General features: G+C 42.8%; 2 protein-coding genes across 6 annotated transcripts; one reads left to right on the forward strand and one right to left on the reverse strand.

Moving 5' to 3' along the window:
* Positions 1-1,785: 1,785 nt before the first annotated feature.
* PRPF4 (pre-mRNA splicing tri-snRNP complex factor PRPF4) lies at positions 1,786-17,119 on the reverse strand. 5 transcript variants are annotated; one of them, XM_087419270.1, is made up of 14 exons: positions 17,011-17,119; positions 15,979-16,156; positions 14,106-14,292; positions 11,461-11,548; positions 10,954-11,033; positions 10,682-10,775; positions 10,087-10,181; positions 8,974-9,032; positions 8,390-8,513; positions 6,409-6,498; positions 3,845-3,967; positions 3,629-3,736; positions 3,420-3,538; positions 1,786-2,896 (listed from the first exon to the last, which is right to left on the reverse strand). In XM_087419270.1, exons 1-14 carry the CDS (start codon positions 17,056-17,058, stop codon positions 2,703-2,705), a joined length of 1,587 nt encoding a protein of 528 aa, XP_087275396.1. In that variant the 5' UTR covers positions 17,059-17,119; the 3' UTR covers positions 1,786-2,702. The 5 variants fall into 5 exon arrangements, with proteins under 5 accessions (XP_087275396.1, XP_087275395.1, XP_004423401.1 ...); XM_087419269.1 differs by having other exon boundaries at positions 15,979-16,159; positions 17,011-17,106; XM_004423344.3 differs by lacking the exon at positions 17,011-17,119 and adding an exon at positions 16,889-16,987.
* CDC26 (cell division cycle 26) lies at positions 17,109-25,127 on the forward strand. Its single transcript, XM_087419274.1, has 3 exons — positions 17,109-17,256; positions 19,888-20,009; positions 24,689-25,127. Exons 2-3 carry the CDS (start codon positions 19,929-19,931, stop codon positions 24,863-24,865), a joined length of 258 nt encoding a protein of 85 aa, XP_087275400.1. The 5' UTR covers positions 17,109-17,256; positions 19,888-19,928; the 3' UTR covers positions 24,866-25,127.
* Positions 25,128-26,387: the final 1,260 nt, after the last annotated feature.

Raw genomic sequence — 26,387 nt, forward strand, 5'->3', positions numbered from 1 at the left:
GTGGGCTGTGCTGGCTTTTAGTCCTCCAGAGGTCAGGGACGCTAAAACAGGCTGCAGTGCTTACGACAGTTCCACGCAACAAAATATCATCAATCCCAAAATGCAAATAGTTTCTTGTCGAATGACACTACATGAAGTAGAAGTGGTGACATTACTAACTCGCTTTGGCATGAAGTCAGACCAAGAGATGCAGTGACCTGTCAAAAAGGCAGTATAAAGGTGGAATAGTTAAAAAGTTCAGGCTTTGTCCAGGAAACATGCTGTACAGGCCATGCTGGCTGGACTGGTCTTTTTGTCTACATGCTCAGGAAAGCCCTTATGGAATCTTTTCACAGGGTCATGGACAGACACACCAGGTTCCACCACTTACTAACTGGGTAACCTTGAGCAAGTTACTTAACTTCTTTGAGCTTCAGTTTCGTCTGTAAAAGGGAACAATAATTAACTCATAAGACTACAAGGATTAACCGAGCTATCTCCATGAGCCTGGCACAGTGTCTAGGCAGAGAGTAAGTGTCCTGTTAAGTGGCGGTTATATTTATTTCTACATTATCATGAAATGCCACCCATGGTTTATGCCCCTCAGCTAACTGCTTTCTTACAATATTTCCAGTGAAGAAATGTATATTCCAAACAAGATTTACATTTTGCCAAAGGCTTAGGTGAAATGTTTTTACCCAGTCGCTAACCTCTAAATCCCTTGGAACAACCACCAAAAAAAAAAAAAAAAAAGACAAGTTTAGCAGAATAGTAAAATTTAAACTTGAAAAACTGAAAACTTCTGTTATCACACTATACCCAAATTGCATGCTAATACACTAATGTTCAGTATTAGTTTACACATACTACAAGGGAGTAATGAAAAATAATTTCTTTTCATGGCCACCTATGGAGGAAATAGAGCCAATTAATACTTAAATAGTGAAGAGCCCAACAGAGGGTAGAGCTGAGAATTCTGCTTAATAGGTATACAAGATATGCGACTATTTAGTTGTAATTGGAACCAGATTAAACAGAATATTTACCTATATATCACACATCCATAGTTTGCAGAATAGAGCTAGACAAAGCCACTCTCAGCCTCTCCAGAACAGTGAATGAAAAGTGTTTTGAACGTTCAAGAACAAGCCACCATATAAGCCCTTCTTGAATTCTCTCCACAATCCTTTCTTTTTCCAAATCCCTGTATTTTTGTGTGAATTTACTGTACACTCTCAGAGGTTGGTGGTTGCATATTTGGGATGGAAAGAGCCTAAGGTCACCTCTGCATGGCCAATGAGAATTAAAGTCTAGATACAGTTCACTGGTAGTCTAGCCCACAATGCAACAGCCCTCTCTGTTTAAAAAACATTATTGAAGGGCCGGCCCCATGGCTCAGCGGTTAAGTGCGCGTGCTCCGCTACTGGTGGCCCGGGTTCGGATCCCGGGAGCGCACTGACGCACCATTTCTCCAGCCATGCTGAGGCCGCGTCCCACATACAGCAACTAGAAGGTTGTACAACTATGACATATAACTATCTACTGGGTCTTCGGGGAAAAAATAAAAAGGAGGAGGATTGGCAACAGATGGCCGGTCTTCCTCAGCAAAAAGAGGAGGATTAGCATGGATGTTAGCTCAGGGCTGATCTTCCTCACAAAAAAAAATAATAAAACAAAATAAATTAAAAACATTATTGAAAGTGCTTATTAAAAAGATAGAAAGTGGAGTTAAGCCAATTTGAGATTTGTTATATCTCAAACCAAAAAAAAGGGACCTCTATGAACCAATGACTAAGACTCAGAAAATGCTTTACAAAATAATTCTGTAAAGGGCAGTTTTTATAACAGGATTTACTCTGTAGCAACTGTGTAAAAAAAGAATAAAAAGTTTCTATTTAGAAATACCCATCAGGGACTTTTTCCACAGTTACCCTGACACAAAGGGTGCATCCTTTAAAGAAGCAATAGAAAGAAAGTTGCACAATAGAGACATCATGTTTGCTTTCCAGAAATTTCACTGAATCTTGACACAATGACCTAGCTTTGGGGTAACATGAAGGATGCCAAACTTCAAAGCAGAATGGAAGACATTTTCAGACAAAGCAAATGTTCAGTTCTGAGCTTCCCGATGCTGTCAGCATTCCAAGTGAACTCAACAGGAAGAGGTCAAATCTTCTTTCCTGCATCACCCTGAGCAGACCTGTGGTTTACCTCTTCACTCCCCAGGTCTCAAGGTGGAGGAGAGGTTCTCGCTCTGCCAGGCATTATGTAACCAGTGCGTGGGGAGATGTGCCTCTTTACTCAAGGCTTCCAGACTGCAGTCCAGTCGCCTTGCTTTGTGGAACATAGGTAGTCCTGAAGCACGTACCATGTAAAGGGAAGCCAAGTTTCAAGAAATAAAAATGGAGCCAGTCACAATCCTGAGTGCTGTGAGAGAGGCAATAGGGCATTCAAACAAAAGATTAATAAAAATAATGTCTACACAGTTCGTGGCAGGGCTTGAAAATGAAAATGAAAATTTCAACCATGAAAGGGGTTCACCAACACCCAGGGACTGGGCTGCCTCCCTGGAGTGGGGGCTGACATGGAAATCCAATTCTACTACGGGGCTATACACGGTAACTGGCAAAAAACATGATAGAACAAAACACATGAATTCCTTTCTTTTGAAAACGGCTCCTAAGGGAGAGCTTGAAGTTAGAGTCCTTTTTCCATGGTCCTGCCTATTCAGCCATCCAGAGCTTGAAGGTCCTGTCATATGAGCAAGTGGCTATGAGCTGCCCATCGGAAGAAATGTCTAGGCCCATTACTTTGCCTTCATGGCCAGCCAGAGTCTTCAGTGGGGACCAGCCTGGGTGGGTCCAGATCTTGGCTGTGTTATCATAGGCACCAGTGAGCAAGAAATTCCCATGGATAGCTGCAGGAGAAAAGGGGAGTTGCTTGAGGAATTCAAGTATTCACAAGACCATAAGAAAATAAAAGCACAAAAATCTGCTAGAACACACTATTTTGAAAGAGAAGGTATTTCCACATGCAGAAAAACCCAACAACACTCTGACCTATGTTCCTTCTAGGCCTCCAGGAAAAAGGGACATCTATATGCAGACTGAGGAAAACAAATAACATTATTAAGGTTTTTTGGCTCTTTCCCTGATAGACAAGCTGTGCAGAATATTACAGATTCAGTGCTTAGAACTTCCATGGAGAAAAAAATGAGTAAAGCATTCAGGGAAGTCATCTTTACTTCCTAGCAACAAGAAGCATGCTGTGCCATAGCTCTGTCTGAACACATGGTGGGGGAAGGAGATCATAATTTGCTCCTTCATCAGAGTCCAAATTCTCTCCTGTTCCATTTCCAAGTTAAGCTAAAGCCTGGCCTGCATTCCCAGAATGCAATCTGTCTGTTCTGTGGTTAGGCGTAAAACAGGAGGAAGGCTTACGCTCAAACTTGACACCAGTCACTAAGTTTTGATGGGCGGGGATGGTATAGACGCAACGCCGCTGTCGAAGGTCCCACACTTTGCAGGTGTTGTCACCACTGCCAGTGGCAATGTGGTAGCTGTGGGTCAGAGGTAGTATCAAAGTCAGAAACGAAGAGTACTTTCTGACCAAGAACCCTCTCCGCCCCTCATTCAGTGAGTTGTTTTACCCATTGGGGGAGAAATTTATTCCATAGATTTCCTTCAGGTGGCCTTCTAGGAACATGATACAACGTCCTGTGCGCAGGTCCCAAACTCGACCAAATGCATCCAGTCCCCTGATAAGAGAATATAAATCAACATTCGAATCCAGTTCTCTGTGGAAGCAGGTGTAGGTAAAAGGTGAGACTACTGAGCTGCCCCTGGCTATGTGGAAGAAGCCTTACCCAGTGCCAGCCAAAGAGCCATCTTGATGGAAGGCAATGTCATACACACCCATGCTGTGGCCTTCCTGATGTAGGATCTCCTCTTGAGCCTCCAAATCCCATAAGCGCCACGAGCGGTCATAGCTAAGAAATCAAACTGACAATTAACCAGCAGATATTTATTCACTTCCTACAATGTGCAAGGTACTATCAATAGCTGTAATTCAAGTTATGCTTCTGAAACTATTCATAGGACCATATTAACAAGAAATCCTTTCCTGGCATAAACAATGTCTCAACAACTGAGCATATCTATCTTGGGTGCTAACAGGGAAACCATGGACCACCCATAAACCTACTCTAGTGGCTATCTGAAGAACAGAATTCCCTCAGAATGGCCCAGCAAAGAGTCTGCTGCCTTCTTTCGTCCCCAATTCCATTGTTATGTCCTTTCTTTCACTGAGCATCTATACATTTATTGGGGCCTAAATTGGATGCCGGGGATACAAAAATCCGTCATAAACAAACAGATCAATGGAACAGAATAGAGACCCACGACTATGTGGTCAAATGACTTTTTTTTTTTTTTTTTGGTGAGGAAGATTGGCCCTGAGCTAATATCTGTGCCAATCTTCCTCTATTTTTGTATGTGGGATGCCGCCACAGCATGGCTTGATGAGTGGTGTGTAGGTTCGCGCTGGGATCTGAACCCACGAACCCCAGGCCACCGAAGCAGAGCACGCGAACTTAAACCACTACACCACTGGGCCAGCCCCTCAAATGATTTTTTTTTTTTTTTGTGAGGAGATCAGCCCTGTGTTAACATCTGCCAATCCTCCTCTTTTTGCTGAGGAAGACTGGCCCTGGGCTAATATCTGTGCCCATCTTCCTCCACTTTATATGGGACACCACCACAGCACGGCTTGCCAAGCAGTGTGTCGGTGCGTGCCCAGGATCTGAACTGGTGAACCCCGGGCCGCCGCAGCGGAGCGCGCACACTTAACCACTGGCGCCAGCGGGCCAGGCCCCTCAAAAGATTTTTAATGAGGCTGCCAAAGCAATTTTTATAGGGAAGGGAGAGTCTCTTCAATAAATGGTTGGAGAACTGTCTACGTGCATGGAAACAAAACAAACTTATTAAAAAAGTGGGCAAAGTACCTGGACACTGAACAAAAGAGGATATACTAATGGTCAATAAGCACCCGAGAAAGTACTCAACACCAACAGTCATTAGGGTAATAAAACTGAGAACCATGAGGGGCTGGCCTGGTGGCACAGCAGTTAAGTGCATGCGCTCCGCTTCGGCGGCCTGGGGTTTGCAGGTTCGGATCCCGGGTGCAGACCAACGCACTGCTTGTCAAGCCATGCTGTGGCGGCGTCCCATATAAAGTAGAGGAAGATGGGCATGGATGTTAGCTCAAGGCCAATCTTCCTCAGCAAAAAGAGGAGGATTGGCAACAGATGTTAGCTCAGGGCTAATCTTCCTCACAAAAAAAAAAGAAAAGAAAGAAAGAAAACCATGAGGGCCGGCCCTGTGGCTTGGTGGTTAAGTGCGCGCGCTGCGATGCTGGTGGCCCGGGTTCGGATCCCGGGTGCGCATCGAGGCACCACTTCTCCGTTCATCCTGAGGCCGAGTCCCACATACAGCAACTAGAAGGATGTGCAGCTACGACACACAACTATCCACTGGGGCTTTGGGGGGAAAAATAAAATAAATAAAATCTTAAAAAAAAAAAAAAAAAAAAAAAGAAAACCATGAGATTTCACTACACACATTTGCTAGACTGGGCAAAATGATAAGATTGACAACACCAAATGTTAGCAAGGATACGAAGCAACCAAAATTTTGGGAATGTAAAACGGTACAACCACTTTAGAAAACCACTTGGAAGTTTTAAAACGTTAAACAGACACCTACCCTATGACCTAGCAATTGCATTCCTAGGTATTTATTCAAGAGAAAGGAAAGAAAAACATGTCCACAAAAAGCACTGTACAAGAATATTTATAGTAGCTTTACTCTGACTAACCAAAACCTGGAAACAGCCCAAGCGTCCGTCAGTAAGAGAATGGATAAATAAACTGCGGCACAGTCAAACAATTCAATAATACAGGAATGTGGGTCACGTGAGTGCATGCATCTGTCAAGACTAACTGAACTGCACACTGAAAATAAATCCATTCCACTGCAAGTAAATTATACTGCAATTAAAAAGTTCTTTAACAGATTCTAGCCTCAACGAACTTTCAGAACAAGAAAGGGAGATCGATTTGTGAGCAGAAAGATGATAATACAATGTGTAGTCAAAAAAAAAATATACACCTCTAATATTGGTCAAGAAAGAGAAGAAAGGGTGAAAATCCTAGTTTTCTGGCCATTAGTGATTTTGAAATTTCGATTAATTTCAATTTACAAGCAAACATGCTTAGCCCTCACTATGCCACATACTCTTCTGATTCTGACTCAGTGCAGTCCAAGAAAAGACCTGAAGATCTTTGCTCTAAAAATTTACCTGGCAGAGAGCCATAAAGGGTTAACAAGAGGCCACAGGCGGTACAGACAGAACAGCAACAGGATGGCTTACCAGGTGGTGCCCAAGAAACGTCCTGAGGGATGCCACATTACACGGGCCACGCGCACCGTATGGCCTTCGATGTCTGCCACTGGTTCATCACTGAAAAGGAATCAAACGTGACTAAACTATTTCATACTCATGGAAATATTCATTGAATTTATTAACTGTTGGACAGAGACACACCCATTCTGTACCACTGAGAAGCCAACTTGTAACTAAACTTGTAATTTGTTAAAACTTTAGGGCTAACAATAATTTAAGTCTCTCCTCAAGGTTTTAAAAGATTTGGGACTATTTCATGTGCCCTCAGGGCAAAACTGTCCACAGCACTTCAATAAACACTGTCTTTCTGCCTCAATTCAAAAACTTAATAAACTCTTAATGCTATACACTACTTAGGACTAGAGAAAAACAAAATACTCTAGCCTGAGAAGCAAAATAGTCTCTCTGCACCAAAGCAGTGCTGGGATTCTAGAAAGAAAATACACTTTCATAGAGATGTGAGGCTACAAAAATCACAGTTTTGGTTCAAGTGGATTATAGATAAACCTTTCTCAAACTTTAGCTTATTCAGGATCTGCATGGAAAAAGGAACTCCTAAATAGACAGACACTTAGCTTCCGTCCGGTGGCCATTCAATTCTACTGCACAGCAACCACAGAAAGAAGATCTGAAACACCAGCGAGAGGAAATAAACATGAACCCTAAAGAGGGCAATTAAAAAGGGAACTTTGTCAATGTGCGTACACAGAACTAATCGAAGTCCTAGGGGAACAAATACCGCTAAGTATTACCAAGGCCAATTAAAACTTGCTGCGCTCACAGGTAAGCCCTTGTCTGCCAGAGTGGAGACACTAATTAGCTCTTCACAAAACCCTGGAACAACAGCCTCACGCGCTTTCCTAAAGAAAGAAAACTAAGCAACTGAATTCAGATGTCTTTTAGCCAACAAGGTGCTTCCAAAAATTTCTCAGAAAACAATAATCACAAACACGTTAAAAAAAAAAGTTGTAATTGGAAAATAGTCTAGGTAAAGGATGACGCTGCTGGGAGGAGACATCTCTTCCTTGGCAATACTGCCAGATAGACCTCACTTTCCTCTCCCCTGTGGCTGTTTGCTAAGAACCAACGTGCTGCCAGGAATATTATCTTTAGTCAATTTCCAACATCAAATCCATTGCATAGGAGGTAGAATGGATCTTTCCAGAATAACTGGAGCCGGGAAACAGTGGCCACTACGTTACAGGCAAAAATCAAGGTCCAAAGTTAACAAATAAGAAAGACCTGACAACTCCTCTGGTGAGAAAAGGTCTAAGAAAGAAATCCTCCAGCAGGCAGGCCCGGTGGTGTAGTGGTTAAGTTTGCGCATTCTGCTTCGGTGGCCTGGGGTTCGCCGGTTCGGATCCTGGGCGCAGACCTACTCATAGCTCATCAAGTCATGCTGAGGCTGCGTCCCACATAGAAGAGCTCCAACTCTACAACTATGATATAAAACAATGTACTGGGGCTTTGCAGAGAAAAAACGGAAAGAAAAGAGGAAGATTGACAACAGATGTTAGCTCAGGGCCAATCTTCCTCAAAAAGAAAAAGAAAAAGAAAAAGAAATCCTCCATTCTGTGTTTGTTTTGAGGAAGATCAGCCCTGACCTAACATCCACACCAATCCTCCTCTTTTTGCTGAGGAAGACTAGCCCTGAGCTAACACCCATGCCGACCTTCCTCCACTTTATGTGGGACACTGCCACAGCATGGCCTGACAAGTGGTACGTGGGTACACGCCTGGGATCCGAACGCGGGCTGCCAGCAGCGGAGCACTCGCACTTAACCGCTACGCCACGGGGCCGACCCTCCTCCATTCTGTTTTTAGTCCAAGTTATACTTTGACTCTTACAGCATTTCTGGGGTTAAACGCCAGTTTTTTCAACTCCCAAGGGCCAATCACCTATTTAATTCAGTGACCGCAGTATGGACAGAACAGTAGTAATAGTCACCTGTCAAGGCTCCAAAGCTTCACAGAACCATCAGCAGCACAGGAGGCCAGATTGACATCTTTTTGGTCCAAGGAGACAGTGGATTTCGGATGGAATACAATTGCTCCTACATTTGTGTTATGGCCTGAAAGAGTTTAAGAGATGAAAGTTAAAGGGCTCCTGCCCCCTTATAACTTATGTGCAAACACAGACTATGAGGAATAATGTAGACATATATTAGAGAACATGTGGACATATGGAGAATAATATTAAAGTAACTATTTGACTACTTAAAAAAATGAACTATTTTAATTTAAACTAATATTTAAATTACGTTAAAAAAACCAAAACACAAACACACTTTGTTTTTTGACTTAGGGATTGTAAAATGCCAGAGTGGGGCTGGACCTGGGAGAAAAGTGGTATGTGTATGACGTTATCATCTTCCAGCGTTGCAGTCAGAGAAAACCAAACCAAGTCACGTCAAATCAAGATTTAATCTTGCGTGTACTGGATCTGCGAGTCAGGCAGAGTTTTAGAGTTTTACTCCTTGACAGAGTTCACACTGGGAAAAAGACTGAGATTTAAACAAGATTCCAACTCACCTCGAAGAGTGTGAAGAAGGTTGCAATCAGGAACAGACCAGAGCTTGCAAAGCCCACTCCTATCAAATACAAAGGAAAGCATCTCAGCCAGGGTTGCTCTGGGAAGGAAAAGGTACCTTGGTAACATTACTAAAGGACAATCTCTTCTCACCCCCAATAAACTTTACAGTGGCAGACAGAAAAATAAAAGTAAAAGGCTTATCATTTGAAAGGTAACAGGAGAAAGCTACAACCAGGTTTCAAGCAACCAGAGGCCTCCAATGGACTATAATTAATATAGCACAAGTTGCTCTTCTCCTCAACTTTTGGATCAATTTGTGAAGGAAGGTAGGACAAATTAAACTATCTAATAATAGTAATATTAATAATGACACTATCTCCTTAAACATGAATAGCATTTTACTGCTTACAAAGTAAATTTTTTAAAAAGACTTATTCTGGAAAATTTCCAACCAATTACTTTTTTATCTATCATCTCAAATAATCCTTATAACAGACCTGTGAGGTACATAAAGCAGGAACGATCATTTCTACTTTAAAATGAAGGTAACTGAAGCTTGGGGAAGTGGAGGGACCGGCTTTCTCCTGAACCAGTCTCAATTTCTGCCTAGTCAAGTAGTTCTCGTGGATATAATGTAGGGAAGTTCCCCCTGACTAGATGCCAGGTCCCACAAAACTAACTCAATAACTAAATAGAACAAAACAACAAAGTTATCACAACCTAAGAGTTTTCTGCATATGTGGTGCTAAGTAGAAAATAAATAAAAATAACTAAAAATAAAGATAAAAACACTAATTTATATTATGTTTACTGAGTCCTTACCACATACCAGGCATTATGAAGGCAAAATGCTTTACCGACATTATCTCATCCTACTTACAGATGAGGAAACTGAAGCCGGCAGAGATGAAGTATCTCGCCTAGGTCACACAACCAAAAAAGGAAAGCTATATTCAGGTGTGGATAGTAGTTAGTCTATAAGCCAACTGTATGACCCATTCCAAATTGCTAGTGTCAAGAACGCGACAGACTGCTACATGTCATGGATCTCTGGGGTCTCTTGTGAACAGTCCCCCATTTAGGAAAAAAAGTCACTGTAACATGGGACTTACCAGCAAGCTGTGGCCAGCATTTTGGAATTGGGACTAAAGTGACAGTAGGAGATAGGCCGATCATCCCCAATCTGACTGCAAAAATTATTCAAAGACTTAAAGACAAAAAAAAGAAAGATAAACGTGATCATTAATAGGCTAATCCAAGAGTTTCTTGGCTTTTCCACCATAAAAAAGCAACTTTACAGTTTTAATCAACTCAAGATTCTTTTATACTATTTTTGTTAGGAGACACTTATATTGATGAATGAATGGAGTCAAGGCTCATCTAGAACTCCAGCATGCTGTCTTCTAGTCTTAGAACCACTAGCTTCTGTGTCAGCTAAATATAAACAGGAAAAGCGTGGAGAGATCTAAAGTATAGCTTTGACATATCAAAAAGAAGAATTAAAGAGCAGAACCATAGGCCTCTGCTGAGTACAAACTACAGCAGATTCCTGCCACCTTCACTGGTGGCTCCTCCCAAATGGCAACAGTGTAAGTGCAGACAAATAATTATAGCTGCCTTTACCTTCCTAGAGGCGGGTCAAAGCAGAAAATCTAATAACTATTTAAGAACCTTTAAGACAGTGGATAATTGCTGAGAGCATCTTACCCGGAGAGACTTGTGCAGCTCTTGCATCTGGGAGGTCCTGGTTGTCTCAGGAATCTCTTTATGGAGACGGGCCTCTTCCAAGCGTTTCATTGCTCTGTGACATAAAAACAACATGATTACCATGAGCAAATGGGTTGTAGATAAGGGTCTACACAAGTATCTCTACCACTCAATTTCATTTTACAACCACAGTCATTATAAAGCAGATCTTCAGTCCTTAAGAGGAAACAAGAAAAAACATGCTTCTTTCTCCTTCTAGAGGTTCTCCTTACCTAGGCAGTGAATAATTAGCAATCCATAGTCTAGCAATCTTCAGGCTGTTTGGTCCTTCATGGTACCAGGTTTGCTGATACTGAAAGTTAAAATAAGAGCAGAAACGTTAAGTCTGCAGCATCCCTGCTCCTCTCATAGCTGTCAATACCCTATTGTACCTGCGCAGAAAAAGGGCGAATTAGTTCAATAATAGGATGAAATCAGGGATATGTGCTTTCTATAGCGTTTCTTTCTGTGAGGTCTTACTGAATAGATTCTGGTTCCGTGTTCAAAATTACACCAAGAACGCCAATGGTTCTCTCTCTCCTGAATGGGAAACTCCCTAATCTCCATTCATACCTACACAGGAACCACAAATTATTGCCAACAACTACTCCTAAAACGTAGAGTCTTCAAAAACATTTCCTCCCTCATGCTAGCAAAGCAAACCACTGGAAAGAGAAAATGAGAGAACTAGTCTCTCATTTCCTTCATGTTTATACTATGAAATTAAAGGCATATTTTACCTCCTCTTTGGACTTCTTAGATTTCTCATCATCTTTTTTGGTCTTTTTTAAGGCATCAGTACCAACCACTGAGAGGATATTTCTTAACCTATAACAACAACAAAAAAAATCAAAATTTAAACAGAGTTGAGATGAGACTGTGAAAAGGACATCTAAGAAGAGAGTAAGCATCTCCTACTCTCTCACCATTCAAACCCCAAGCAGCCTTCAAGAGTCAAGCTGTCACGCCTCAACCTCCAGTGTGATTTCTTTCACTCAATCTTTTTTTTTTTTTAAAAGATTTTATTTATTTATTTATTTTCCCCGCAAAGCCCCAGTAGATAGTTGTATGTCATAGCTGCACATCCTTCTAGTTGCTGTATGTGGGACGCGGCCTCAGCATGGCCGGAGAAGCGGTGTGTCCGTGCGCGCCCGGGATCCGAACCCGGGCCGCCAGCAGCAGAGCGCACGCACTTAACCGCTAAGCCACAGGGCCAGCCCTCACTCAATCTTTTTTATTTGAAGATTCCCTAAATAGAACTATAAGGAATTACTCTATTCAATTTAGAGTCAACTAGCCCCAGTACTGCTATCACTTGGTCTGTGAAGAGAGCCAACCTTCCCTCAATGCCACAATGTGCCAGATACTGACTTGGGTGCTAAGTATACAACAATGAGGAAGAAACAGTTCTTGATTTCAAGTAGCATAGTTGGGGGGAGGTGGTGCAGAAAGTAACAGGGAACCTAGAGTACATTATACTAAGTATTATGAGAGTGTTAAGTAGAGGATGCTTAAGGGGAACATAAAAGGAAACCTAACCTAGGCTTGGAGGGAGGTGGATCAGGGAAGGCTTCACAGAGGAGGTGTTACCTAAACTGAGTCCTCAGTTAGTCAGGTTAGTAAGTCAAGAATGGGAAAGTACAGTTGGGGCAGAGGGATTAACAAATGTAAAGGTCTGGGGTTAAGAAAAGCATGTTGAACTTGGAATCACAAATAGTTCAGGATGGGTGGAGCATGGAGCGCGAGAAAAGGGCTGGTGAGGGATATGGCTGCAAATGTAAGTAGGTGCCAGGTCACAGAGAGCTCCTAATGCCATGGTTAAGGAGGGTTTACATTTGAGAAAGATCCTTGGAAAAGTATGGTGAGTGGACTGAAGAGAGAAGAATAAATGCAAGGAAATCAAGACAGTGAACCACCGCAGGAACCCTCTGAGACTCAATGGTGGACTGAAGTAAGATAGTGGCAGTAGGGATTCAAGACATTCATCTAAGGGACACAATAATAAGACAAACTTTGCTGTTGGAGAAGATAAACAATAAACAACAATAAAAGCATACCCTTTGAAAGAGTTACTAAGAAAATAACACACTATGAAAGAGAATAATGGAGGGGCTTACTTTACAAGGGGTCAGGTGTTAGGAAAGGCTTCTTAGAGATGGCATTTATGCTGAGAACAAAAGAGTAAAAAGGCCCTAAAAGCAAAAGAGAGGAGAAAAATTAAGTAGAAAGATAGAAAAAAAGCTTGCGCATTCCAGGAGGACCACTGTGGCTACTAAGTCTTGTAAACTGGGGAAGAGTAGCACAAGGTGAGGCTGAAGAGCAGGATTAGGAGCTTTTTACTCCAAATAAAAGACGACGACACTGCAGGATTTTAAGTAAGCAATCAAGACAACACATTTGGAGCTATTACAACAGTCTAAATGTGAAAGCAATGGAGGCAGAGAAAAGAAGACACATTGGAGGTCCCGGTCCCGTGGCTTAGCGGTTGGGTGTGCGCGCTCCGCTGCTGGCGGCCCAGGTTCAGATCCCGGGCGCGCACCGACGCACCGCCTCTCTGGCCATGCTGAGGCCGCGTCCCACACACAGCAACTAGAAGGATGTGCAGCTATGACATACAACTATCTATTGGGGCTTTGGGGGGAACAAAAATAAATAAATAAAATCTTTAAAAAAAAAAGAGAGATTCTGCAATTTTAAAATCACAAGAGGAGCGTTATCTGAGGACAGTGTCCCTTTTCAATAATATCCAAAAAACACTTCTCACTATGTTTTATGTCACTGACAAGAAATGCCTTTGTTGTCTAAATTTTCAAAGTTCAACAAATGTTTACCCAACTCAAAATTCCACACTGGGGAGGGGAGGGAGCATGTTAACACCTTCTTCACAGTTTATAAAGACAAATTAGTAGCAGAGTAAAAACTGGCTTAAGGCTCAGATTATGGGCTAAACTATTCTGTTAACATTGTCTGAGACATTCTATTAAAGTTTTAGCTATATTTCCAACTGAAATTTGGGACTAGAACCCTGTGGTTAAAACAGAAAAGAGTAGGGGCTGGCCCCGTGGCTTAGCGGTTAGGTGTGCGCGCTCTGTTGCTGGCGGCCCAGGTTTGGATCCCGGGCATGCACCGATGCACTGCTTGTCCGGCTGTGCTGTGGCAGCGCCCCACATACAGCAACTAGAAGGATGTGCAACTATGACACGCAACTATCTACTGGGGCTTTGGGGAGAAAAAGGGAAAAAAAGGAGGAGGATTGGCAATAGGTGTTAGCTCAGGGCCGGTCCTCCTCAGCAAAAAGAGGAGGATTGGCATGGATGTTAGCTCAGGGCTGATCTTCCTCACAAAAAAAAAAAAAAAGAAAAGAGTAAATATCTAGAAAGGGCACCTTTCTCTTCTTTCAGCAGGACCCTCTCCGAAAAGCGTGATGGGCTCCCCCAAGGCCCGAAGGCAAGCCTTGACCTCCGAGTCATCTGTGGAAACGTTGATTTGCCGGGCTCGCTTCCTTCTCTCAAACTCGGCTAATACTTCAGCCTGTCGCTCACTGATGTGCTCTTCAATTTCAAACACTTCTCCTATAAAAAGAACAGGAAACATCAGCATAATCACCAGATCTTCTTCAAATAGAGGAAAAGAAATAATTTCTCACAATTAGAGTCTGTGTATGCTCCTAGGGAAAGTCAACTGTCTAATCTATTAAGCACTTTATAGATATAGTTTACTTTTTCTCAGTTTATTAAATTACGCCAAACACAGAAAATTAAATGATACAGCTTTAAGAGGCAGGAAAATGGTTCAAGTCATGTTGTTTGATCTGGCAACCTTACACCCATATAAACACACAGCTTAGATGAGATGAGAAAGAGTACAGAGCATCTTTAGCAAATGAGTTAAATGGCTCTTCTATCCAGAAGATAAAATAGAAATGTGGTTTTAACAATTGCCAAAGCTATTCTCTAAAACAGTCCCAGTATCGGGACACTTACAAATGAAACTAGTAAACTAGAAAGAATTACCATGAAAATGATATTCCTTGACTCGAAGGCTTTTTGGATAATCTAGCAGCTAGTTTTTTTTTTTTTTTTGTGAGGAAGATCAGCCCTGAGCTAACATCCACGCCAATCCTCCTCTTTTTTGCTGAGGAAGACTGGTCCTGAGCTAACACCTATCGCCATTCCCCCTCCTTTTTCTCCCCAAAGCCCCAGTAGACAGTTGTATGTCATACTTGCACATCCTTCTAGTTGATGCATGTGTGACGCTGCCTCAGCATGGCTGGACAAGCAGTGCGTCGGTGCGCACCCGGGATCCGAATGCGGGCCGCCAGTAGCGGAGCGCGAGCACTTAACCGCTAAGTCACGGGGCCGGCCCCTCTAGCAGCTAGTTTTAAAACTCACACCAAATACAAGCATTTGGATGAAAAATGTGAAGAACAGTGGTGATGCAGTTATGTTTAAAAACAGCATAAATGGTTAAAAATGTCTGTAAAGTGCATGTGTATAGAAAAGAAAATGTGTAGGAGGATCAATGAGAAACCTGAAAAAGATCCTTTCTGCAAAGAAATCTTTTCATTTTATACCATTCTGTACTGTCTGAATTTATGACAAACATGTATAATTTTATTTTAAAAATACAGTAGGCCACCAGTTACTGACATGGAAAGATATCCTCAATAGTACATAGAGTATAAAATGCAAGTTACAAAACTATTTGTATATCATGGTTTCATTTATGGAAAAAAATTATACATTTTCATAGCTTTATTAAATTCTCAGAAAGATATACACCCAATTAATAAGCATTACAGGATTTTATACTTCACAATTCTACATTGTTTGATATTTTTCAAAATAAAAATAACTATTACTTTTATAATTTAAAAAACATTTCATTTTGAGTGAAAAGTAATTGCAAAACTAAAAAAACGGAGAATATTATGAACGACAGTAGCTCCAAACCAATGCCAGAACTATGCCAGATCTCCAGAAGACAAACGGAATCACTTTGAAGCCAAATACACGCTGAATAAATTCCTGGCAAAATTACTAACAATTCATGGAAGAAAAACTGTATAAAAGGTTTTAAGAAAAAGGCATTCTGGATGATGATAAGCGGGGTAGGCAAAGTAAAACCTTACACAGATGCAAGTTTAAAACTGCAATTTTCTGACACTATAAAACTAGTGATATCTAAGTTTAGGAAGGTATTCATTACAGAAAAGTTGAGCACCAAAGGTAAACATGGACTCACAATTTGCATCTTACCAGAGGTTATGTTAATATTTCCTGCTTCAATTCCTGCTTTAAGTCCTTCTTTTCCCAAAATCCCAGACTCTCCTTTGGCCAGACGCTCCCTCTCCTTCTCTTCCAAACTTCCATAATAGATGTGTGGCTTCTTCACAACAGGAGCGACTAAGTCATCAGGTGCCTTAGTTTTGGTCGCCTGCTAAATCAAAGACCTGGATTAACCTAAGGCTTCACCTTAGCAATTTACCGGGCTTCCCCAAAGGATGAGGCTCATCCTGAGCGTCAGTCCTATTTCTTCCCGAACGGAAAGGACAAGTTGGACACCTTAAGATGCGTTTTCACTGATTGAGGGGGGTGTTTCTCAATTACTTAAGTTTTGCAGACAGGAAGAAGTTGATGATACTCGTGCATTTCTCTTGGTGATTCTCCTATCAAAGGTTTGCTTTTAAACACGTTTACTTCATTCTGTTGGAAGTGCAATGTCTTCTGCGGTTTTACGACACTTCCAGGGTTATTGCTCATCACAGGGGAAATATCAAGGATAACTGAAATAGCCAAGGCGATGTAAGGGGGAAACAAGTTACAAAGATGCTGGTCTATACACTTCAAACGTTTTCAGACGTCAGGCTGTAGATAGGAAGTAAGAAGGCCTCATTACAATTAAGAGGTCTGACACGGACATACATCTCGGCCAAGACACTACGTCCTCCCTTTCAGAGCTGCGTTTTTGGACCCGTGGGAAGAGATATTTACCGTTCGCGGGTGTAGGGAGGGATGCAAATAAGCTAAAGCGCATGAAAGCGCTGAGGGATCGGGAACACGCTGCTCCTCCTCACACCTCCAGCGCCTAGCCCGTTCCCTAACGGCCCCATCCCGCTGGACTCCCCACCCCTCGGCGCTCCCTGCCAGAGTGCGCTGAGCTCTGTACCGTGGAGGAGGCTCGTGAGGAAGCCATGCCGGGCTCTGGAGCCGCGAAGCCCCAGCGAAACTCGACCTCTACGTTTCAGACCGTCCACCGCGCGCCCAGCAAACCGGAACTGCGTCACCTACCGGAAGTGGGCCGACAGCCGGCGCAGTAGCGTGGGCGGCGTGGAGCATGACGGGAGTCGTAGTAGGAAAGATTCTGGGCGTGTCGAGAGGCGTGGCTTGTAGTCCTCCGAGGAAAGCACGCGGAGGACGAGGTTCTGCGAGGAGAGAGGTTGAGAGTAGTCTGGGAAGTGTAGTCCAGCTGGCCTGGCAGAAGAGTCGTAGTGGGCGCCGAGGTTCTGGGAAGGGGCTGAGCAGCCTTGAAAAGAGGTAGGTGCGTCGAGGCGCGCGGCTCCGGGCTGAACTCTGGAGCGAATCTAGGGCTTCCGGGGCCTGCGGTCCCTCCCGGCCCAACGCGCGGCTTTACGTCATCCTGGAGCGGAGGTCCCTGTTGCCATGGAAACCGTCACCTTGGACCCCGGGTGCTGCCCTGGAGCTGCGGAAGGAGAGCTGTGCTCGTTCTCCGCTGTCGGGAAGTCCTCTGCCAGGGGCTCCCTCTGAGCTGGGTGAATTCGAGCAGTGGCGAGAGAAACAGCTCGAAGAGCACTCTAGCTCCAAAGTAGAATAAAGACCCGGCGGAGGAGCCAGGGCCTGATTTTGTTGTTTGTCTTCAGCCCAGTCTTTGTATCAGATTCAGAGTGAGATGATGGATGTGAGGCGTCAGGTAATCTGCACGCAAGCAACTCTGCACGGCCCTGCCTTCCGCTGCGTGCTGGGGCATCAGAGATGAACAAGACGAGGCTTTTGCCCCCATGGCGAGGGTGGAGATGCTTAAAATGTTGGTGTTTCCCGAGCTGACAGAGCCCCTCCCCGCCCCTACCCCCAAGGACAATTACAATAATAATGGCTGTTATTTATTGAGCGTTTACTAAATGCCCAGTTATGTTCCTGGAACTTACTTTGCATTACGTCATTGAATCCGTACAACAGAGTACAGTTACAGAAACTAAGATCCAGTGAAGGATGAAGCTAATTGTTCGTGATAAGTGGTGGATGGGATTAGAACCTCTGCCCTCTGCCCTTTTGCCTCTAGAGAGCACTTGTACCCATTACTCTATATTGCTTCATAGAATTTTTCACAGTTTGCCGAAGAGTTAAAATGCAAAGCAGTTTTTTCTTTCTTTTACGCATCCACCGCTCCCACCCCCCCCCTCGAACTTTGGCTCCCTCTACCATTTGCCTACACTGGAATCAAGATATTATCTGATTTAATATAAAGCAATTTGAAATGTAATGTGCTGGTGTTTTGGGTTGATAATATCACCTGTATTTATCTGATAATATCACCTAAGCTTCCTGGGAGAAGGAAACATTTCTTCCTTTGTATGTTTCACAGTCCTTGATACATCCTGGATACATGTAATAATAATTTATGTCTGTAAAAACTTTAAAGGAGCTTTCACTTACATCATTCTCATTACATTAGTCAGTTGCATCAATCATCTTACATCAATCCTCACCGTGGAACGTATGTATAATTTTTATAGGAGGCTGACATTTATTAACCAAACTGAACAGCTTCGACGTCATCTGTAAAATAGGGGTAATTTTGTTGGTGTCACAGTTTCTATGTTAAAATAAAAATGTAAAGAATGGGAATGGAAAAGCATAGCATAGTGCTGAAGAAAAGTTCATTTCACTTTAATTGGATCTCAGTTTATTCAACAAAACGTTTACTGACTGGTGATTATAGATACACTCTACTGGATGCTGTGGAGAATATGAAGATGCAATCCACAGATTTTAAACTCAGTTGGGGAGTTTTATTTTCTTCTCAAAAAAATGTTTTTTGTTAGCATAAGCATTACCTAGGGTTTTCAAGCTCTGGAGGGTTCTCTTGAGCCTCTTTGCGTATTTGTTCTCTCTGCCTGGAATGCCCTTAATCTCTTTACTCTGTCTGTCCTTAACCAGTCAACTAAGACATCATCTCTTCCAGGAAGCCCTCCACATTCCTGTCCATCTCACACTCAGCCCAGACTGGATTGGTGCCTGTTTGGTGCCATTGCGTTACCCTTGCCAGAGTTTTATTACACTGTGTTGCAATTTTCTGTTTATGTGTTTGTTTTCCCCACTGACTGTGACTGTGCCTTTTAACTCTGTAGCTGGAGCACAAGAAGTGTTTGTTTAATGAATGACATATCCATTTAGGACCTACTTAGATCCTTAGGACAACTCTGTGAATTGGTGAGTTAGAGGGAGTTTTCGTGAGATTTAGTAAATTTATTTTAGCATTTGAGGGTGATCACAAATCTCTCACAATTCTCATGTAGTGTTGATCAAATTTAATGGCTTATATACTCTCCCACTGACTATACTGAATTAAGATGTGATCTTTTAACTTTATTCTCTTAGCTAGAATATTTCTCTGAATGTGACAGGAGCATGAGATTAAAGTGATTGTTACCTAGAATTCTCTTTTAGAGGTAGTTTGGCGTTTTAAGTTCTTGAAGAAAGAGTTTTTTGGAATTACAAAGTTGTGGATCTCAATCATGTAATAAAAATGTAATAATCATACACCAAAAGTCTTAGAAGTCTATGTGTGAATCCAAATGAATCTTTTTTTTTTTTGAGAGGAAGATCAGCCCTGAGCTAACATCTGCCAATCCTCCTCTTTTTGCTGAGGAAGACTGGCCCTGGGCTAACGTCCATGCCCATGTTCCTCTACTTTATATGGGACGCCGCCACCGCATGGCTTGACAAGCGGTGCATCGGTGTGGCCCGGGTCCGAACCCCGGGCTGCCGCAGCAGAGCATTCGCACTCAAGCGCTACGCCACCAGGCCGGCCCCAAATGAATCTTTTTAATTGCCATTCATTTTAGCAAGCATGCGTACAAACTGATCTTACATTTGCAGCTGAGATTTATCCCCTCCAGTTTTTCCTTCTCTCTGCCTTTTTAACAGCTAATAGTTCACTGGGTCTGGCCTTTGATGTTGATTTCAACATGCTGCGACGAAAACCAACCCGCCTGGAGCTGAAGCTTGATGACATTGAGGAGTTTGAGAGCATTCGAAAGGACCTGGAGGTAAGAGCACAACTTTCAAACCCTTAGGAATATTTAAAACTCCAACTTTTGAACTCCAGACTCTTGTACCAACAGCTTATTTGAAATCTCTATTTGGATGCTTTACAGGCCTCTCAAACTTAATGTATTAGTTTCCTGTGGCTGCCGTAACAAATTACTACAAACTTGGTGGTTTCAAACAACAGAAATTTATTCTTTCACAGTTCTGTAGGCCAGAAATGTGAAATCAGTATCACTTCCAAAATCAAGGTGTCAGCAGGACTGTGCTCCCTGCAGAGGCTCTAGGGGAGAATCCGTTCCCCGACCCTTCTAGCTTCTGGTGGCCGCTGGCATTCCTTGACTCGTGGCTGCATCACTGCAATCTCTGCCTCCCTGATCACATTGCCTTCTCCTCGGTCTGTGTCCCACTGCCCCTCTAATAAGGATATATGTAATGGCATTTAGGGCCCACACAGATAATCCAGGATAACGCCCCACCTCAAGATCCCTAATTTAATCACATCTGTATAATCCCTTTTCCCATATAAGGCAACATTTTCAGGTTCCAGGGCTTAGGACCTGATAGCTTTGGGGGTCATTATTCAGCCTACTACACTTAACATGTTAAAACAAAAAACTCTTTGATTTCTTCCTCAAACCGGTTTCACCTCAGTGTTCCCCATCTCAGTCTCTGGGCAGTTGCTCAAGCCAGAAACCTGAGTCCCCCTTTTCCTCCCCCTTTGTATTCAATCTGTCCATAAATCTTTGATTTTACCTCCAGAATATTTCCAGAATTTACCCATGTTTTCATCTCCACTGCACAACCCTAGTCCAAGTAACCATCATCTCTCTGTACAATTTCAGTAGCATCCTAAAAATGGTCTTTCTGCTTCCATTTTTGTCTCTTCAATCCATTCTCCATCAGGTATCTAGAATGACCTTTAAAAATTTTCAGATCATGTCATCCCTCTCCTTAAAACTCTTCAGTGGTTTTCTGCACTTAGAATAAACTCTGAATTCCTTATCATGGCCTACAAGATGTGTTTGTTGCGGCCCTTCTCAGGTTTCACCTCCTGCCTCTTTGCCTTGCCCTCTGTACCCCAGGCACACTGGCTTGCTTTCATTTCCTTCAAGATGCCAAACTAGTCATTACTCGTGGCCTCTGCACATATTATTTCCTTCTGCCTTTAGTGCTCCCCCTCTTTTCATGTCTCAGTTTAAATGTCATTTCCTTAGTCTGACTGGCCTCTTCTGAGCCTGTCTTAGTTAGGTGTATCAATCCTATCCATGCTGCCTCCATCTCATTAGGGTCTCTCACAGCACTTTATTCTTTTATTTCATGGCATTATAATTTACAATGATTTGTTTGTTTATTGTAAAACCAATTACATTAGGAACCTTGATGGTGGAAATCATGTCTGTCTTCTTTACCACTTAGTTTCCAGCATCTTGTAAATAGTAGGAGCTTGATATGTTTTTTTTTTCCTGAGGAAGATTAGCCCTGAGCTAACATCTGTTGCCAATCCTCCTCTTTTTTGCTGAGGAAGATTGGCCCTGGGCTAACATCCGTGCCCATCTTCCTCTACTTTATATGGGATGCGTGCCACAGCATGGCTTGATAAGTGATGTGTAGGTCCGTGCCCAGCATCCGAACCTGTGAACCCCAGGCTGCTCAAATGGAGTGTGCAAACTTAACTGCTATGCCACCAGGCCGGCCCTGACCAATCTTCCTCTTTTTGCTTGAGGAAGATTCACCCTGAGCTAACATATGTGCCAGTCTGCCTCTGTTTTGTGTGTGGGTTGCTGCCACAGCATGGCCACTGACGAGTGGTATAGGTCCGTGCCCGGGGACCGAACCCAGGGTGCCGAAGCAGAGTGCACCAAACTTAACCACTAGGCCACAGGGCCGGCCCCCTCAGTATGTATTTTTAAGTGTAACCTAACCCCACAGTATTAGATGTCCATTAATAAGGCTTAAATTCTTTAGTGGCCTTCAGAATAAGGTCCAGATTCCTTAGGCACGCAACGCCCTTTATGACCTGGTCCTTGCTCATTACTCCACTTTATCTCCCGCTGCTGCATTATCTTTAACTTGAATCTCAGTGCCTCTGCACATTCTGTTCCTTTTGCCTGAAATGCCCTTTCTCTTTCTTTGCCTGCCTAACTCCTCATCTTTTGACTCAGCTCCTTCCAGAAGTCTTCCTAGTCTACCTGTCCCCCGCTGGGTTAGGTTCAACCTCTTCCTCCTGTGCTGACCTCTCTCGTAGGCACTATCCCTCTGTTTTAACTATTTGTGTTTCTGTTTTCCCCCACTAGGCCATATGCTCTTTGAAGGCACGAATTAATATATTCTTCTCTGCATCTGTTCCCGGCAATACCAGGCCCAAAGGAGATGCTCAATACAAGTCTGTTTTCATTTGCTGTCCTAGGAGATATTTTATACTCTATGGCAGAGGACATTATATCTTGTACATGTCCACGAACATAATGGCTTTATTATGTATTGTCTGTGCTTCTTATTAAGACAGATAACTTGGATTTCTTTTCCCTCTTCCTCACCCCAGGAGACTTTAGTGTTCTCTAAGTATCATAATTTTTTGCTTTTTAAAAGCTCATATTGATAGTTTCTAAGGGTGAGCTTTAAGTGTAAAGTTCAGTTGTAGTGAGTCTCATAAAGTGCTAGCGTACTGAACTTTGACTCTTCAGAGTCAGCTCACTATTGAGTTAGTCTTTCTACTAAAGGCAATTAGCCAGTGGGTTTGACCTGTTTTAGAGCAACTTAGGAGGGAGGGATAGTTTTGCCCTGAACTAAAATGAAACCAGTAGAAAACTGGTATTTCATTTGTTACTAAAATTAGTTTGATTACATTTTGATGACTCTAGATTCTGAAACAGCAGTTTTTCATGGTGGGAAGCCTTTTATTTATTTATTTATTTAATTTATTTTTATTTTTTTCCCCCCAAAGCCCCAGTAGATAGTTGTATGTCATAGCTGCACATCCCTCTAGTTGCTGTATGTGGGACGCGGCCTCAGCATGGCCGGAGAAGCGGTGCGTCGGTGCGCGCCCAGGATCCGAACCTGGGCCGCCAGCAGCGGAGCACGCGCGCTTAACCGCTAAGCCACGGGGCTGGCCCTGTTTATTTTTTTGTGAGGAAGATTAGCCCTGAGCTAACATCTGTTGCCAATCCTCCTCTTTTTGCTGAGGAAGATTGGCCCTGGGCTAACGTCTGTGCCCATCTTCCTCTACTTTATATGGGATGCTGCCACAGCATGGCTTGATAAGTGGTGCCTAGGTCCACACCCTGCCTCTGAACCTGTGAACCCCGGGCTGCTGAAGCGGAGCGTGCAAACTTAACCACTACGCCACCGGGCTGGCCCCATGTGGGAAGCCTTTTAAGCGATTCATTCCATTTGGATATTCTCAGAGGTTCTTACGGCTTGTAAAATGCTAGCATCGTTTGCCTTTTAGAACTTGATTTTACAAAGGTGTTTGGGGCGAATTTTCTAATGGTAACTTATTGGTAGTGTAGACTAGAGAGTGACTCAGAAAGGTCATTATATTTATATATATATGTAATACCTTGTTTGATTCACTGTAATACTTGGACGTTGGCATTAAATGCTCACAGCTCAGCAGTAAGTGGTGAAGAATGGCGGCAATTGCAGTGATTAGAGTAGTGGAGCCATTCTTCTGGTAAGCAACTCTAGATAAGACATATGTTCCCTCTCTCAGAGAGTTTCATCATCTAATATCATCTTTACAGTCAGGTAGTGGTAGTTATGGGATAAGGGTTAGTCTCTCCTTTTGAAAATGATTAAACTGAGATATAGACTTTGTGAATTCTGCAGTCACTTGTGACTTAAAAGCCAAATCTTGGGCCGGCCCTATGGTGTAGCAGTTAAGTGCACGCGCTCCGCTGCTGGCAGCCTGGGTTTGGATCCCGTGCACGGACCAACTCATTGCTTGTCAGGCCGTGCTGTGGCGGTGTCCCATATAAAGTAGAGGAGGATGGGCATGGATGTTAGTTCAGGGCAAGTCTTCCTCAGCAAAAAGAGGAGGATTGGCATGGATGTTAGCTCAGGGCTGATCTTCCTAACAAAAAATAAATAAATAAATAAAAGCCAAACCTTTTATCTGAAAACAAAATGAAACCTCAAACTTAGGCCTTTTGATAAGATAGGCCTATTCCTGTGCTACATTTAATCGCATGGTGTCAGTCAACCTGTTAATGTCTGGTGGTTATTGTTGTACCAGTGACTTAATTTTTCCATCTATTCTCTTGAATAATAAATTTACTGAAACACCCTTCTTTCCGCCTTGTCTGCCAACTGTTATTTATCTTTCTAATTGCAGCTTCTTGCTCTGAACCTCCACCACTACTCACTCCTCACCCCTTCTCTGTGTTTCTTTGGCAGTGTGGGCTTTCCTCTGTCATAGCCCTGATCACCCTATGTTGTAATTGTCTATTTACCTGTTTCCCTGTTAGACTGTGACATTCTGGAGGGTAGGGATTATATCTTTTATCACTATATCCCTGTATCTTCCTTGTAGCCCTAACCGTCTGAACCTAGGACTTCAGTTTATTGTTCTATAGCCTAACCCTATCCTTTACCCTATGCCTAGTACATGGGAAGTACTAAATAAATGTTTGCTAATGGAAAGAATGTTGCCTTAATCCTAAAACTTTTATACTTTCAGAACCGTAAGAAACAAAAGGAGGATGTGGAAGTTGTCGGAGGCAGTGATGGAGAAGGCACCATTGGGCTCAGCAGTGACCCCAAGAGCCGGGAACAAATGATTAATGATCGAATTGGTTATAAACCCCAACCCAAGCCCAACAATCGTTCATCTCAATTTGGAAGCTTTGAATTTTAGAGGTGGATTATCTTGTGTGCCAGAGCCCTGGAATGGAGTAAAATGATGGCAGAAGTACAAACAAGATTTGGAGAATCGAGTGCTTGTAGTCAAGCAGACTGTTTGACCTCCTGCAGAGAGAAATAGTTCTGCATGAGATTATCAATGCTTAATTTGCACTCTAAGCTGAAATCCAAACTCGTTTGTCTCTGGAAAATTTGACTCTGTAAAACTTGTCTGATTTTTGTTTTTAAAAATAAATATATTTTTAGAAAAGTGTGGACATCCTTAATGAAGTATAATAGCACTGTTAACCCCCAGACTTTAAAAGGTAATTGCTGGGGCCGGCCCCGTGGCTTAAGCGGTTAAGTGCGCACGCTCCGCTGCTGGCGGCCCGGGTTCAGATCCCGGGCGCGCACTGACGCTCCGCTTCTCCGGCCATGCTGAGGCTGCATCCCACATACAGCAACTAGATGGATGTGCAGCTATGACATACAACTATCTACTGGGGCTTTGGGGGGAAAAATAAATAAATAAAATCTTTAAAAGGTAATTGCTTACAAGAGGTAACATCATTCTTTCCATCTTTGTTAAAAGACCCTAAGCACAGAACACTTCTAGTTGATCCGTCACTGACTTTCATTTAACTCATTTATTCAGCGAGTATTTATTGAGTGCCTACTATGTGCCAGGTACCATTCTAGGCACTTAGTAACATCAGTGAACAAAATCAGCAAAGATCCTTGCCCTTGTGGAGATTAGATTCTAGTGATTTGGTGTAAACTTGACCAAGTTGTGGATTTCCAGAATCTGTTGACAGAATGGCTTTGTAACTAGTTTGGGGATAAGTTTGGGAGGACAGGCAGTGGAAGGAAACCTTATAAGAATGCTTCTAACAGTATTACCATCATTCCAATTTTCCTTCCTTTCCCAACTTGCCTAAGAATTTTTGCTACTAGGAACCAATCTGAGAGGCAGCTCAGAGGGTAATTTAGAATCATGTTCTATTGTTTTCACTGTTTAATTCAACTACAGGGAACCAGCTGTGGTAGAAAGACCCTCTAGGATCATAGGTTCTAACAAGACCCCTTAGTGGGGTTTTACCCAGCCTTTCTGGGGTAGTTTAAGTCTGGGTAATAAGAATGTGGGAGAGGCAGGGATAGAAGAGGATACATAGCTTCCCTTCTTCCATTCTTACAAGACCTTTATTCTAGTTTTATCTAGGACCTTCAATTCTATTATCTTACAGTCTTAACACAGCAAGAATCAGGCTTCAGATAGGGAAATGTTTTATTATATCTAAGCCTGCAAAGGCCAATATGGAAGGGCAAAAAAAAAAAAAAAAGAAGAAACAGGACTCTGCCTCAGCCTCTGTCACTGTGACTTCCCAGCATGAATAGGCACAGAAGCATGAAAACATTGTGCCTCCCGAATTTCTTCCCCTTCCCTCCTAATAGCAAATACTCGGAGGGCTCTGTGTGTAAGACACAGTACCGAGCGCCTTATGCAGATTATCTCATGTAATCTTCAACTCATATGAGAA

This window comes from Ceratotherium simum, chromosome 29 (genome assembly GCF_057802395.1).
Source record: "Ceratotherium simum simum isolate JZ-2026a chromosome 29, ASM5780239v1, whole genome shotgun sequence".
In the NCBI taxonomy this organism is placed as follows: Eukaryota; Metazoa; Chordata; class Mammalia; order Perissodactyla; family Rhinocerotidae; genus Ceratotherium; species Ceratotherium simum.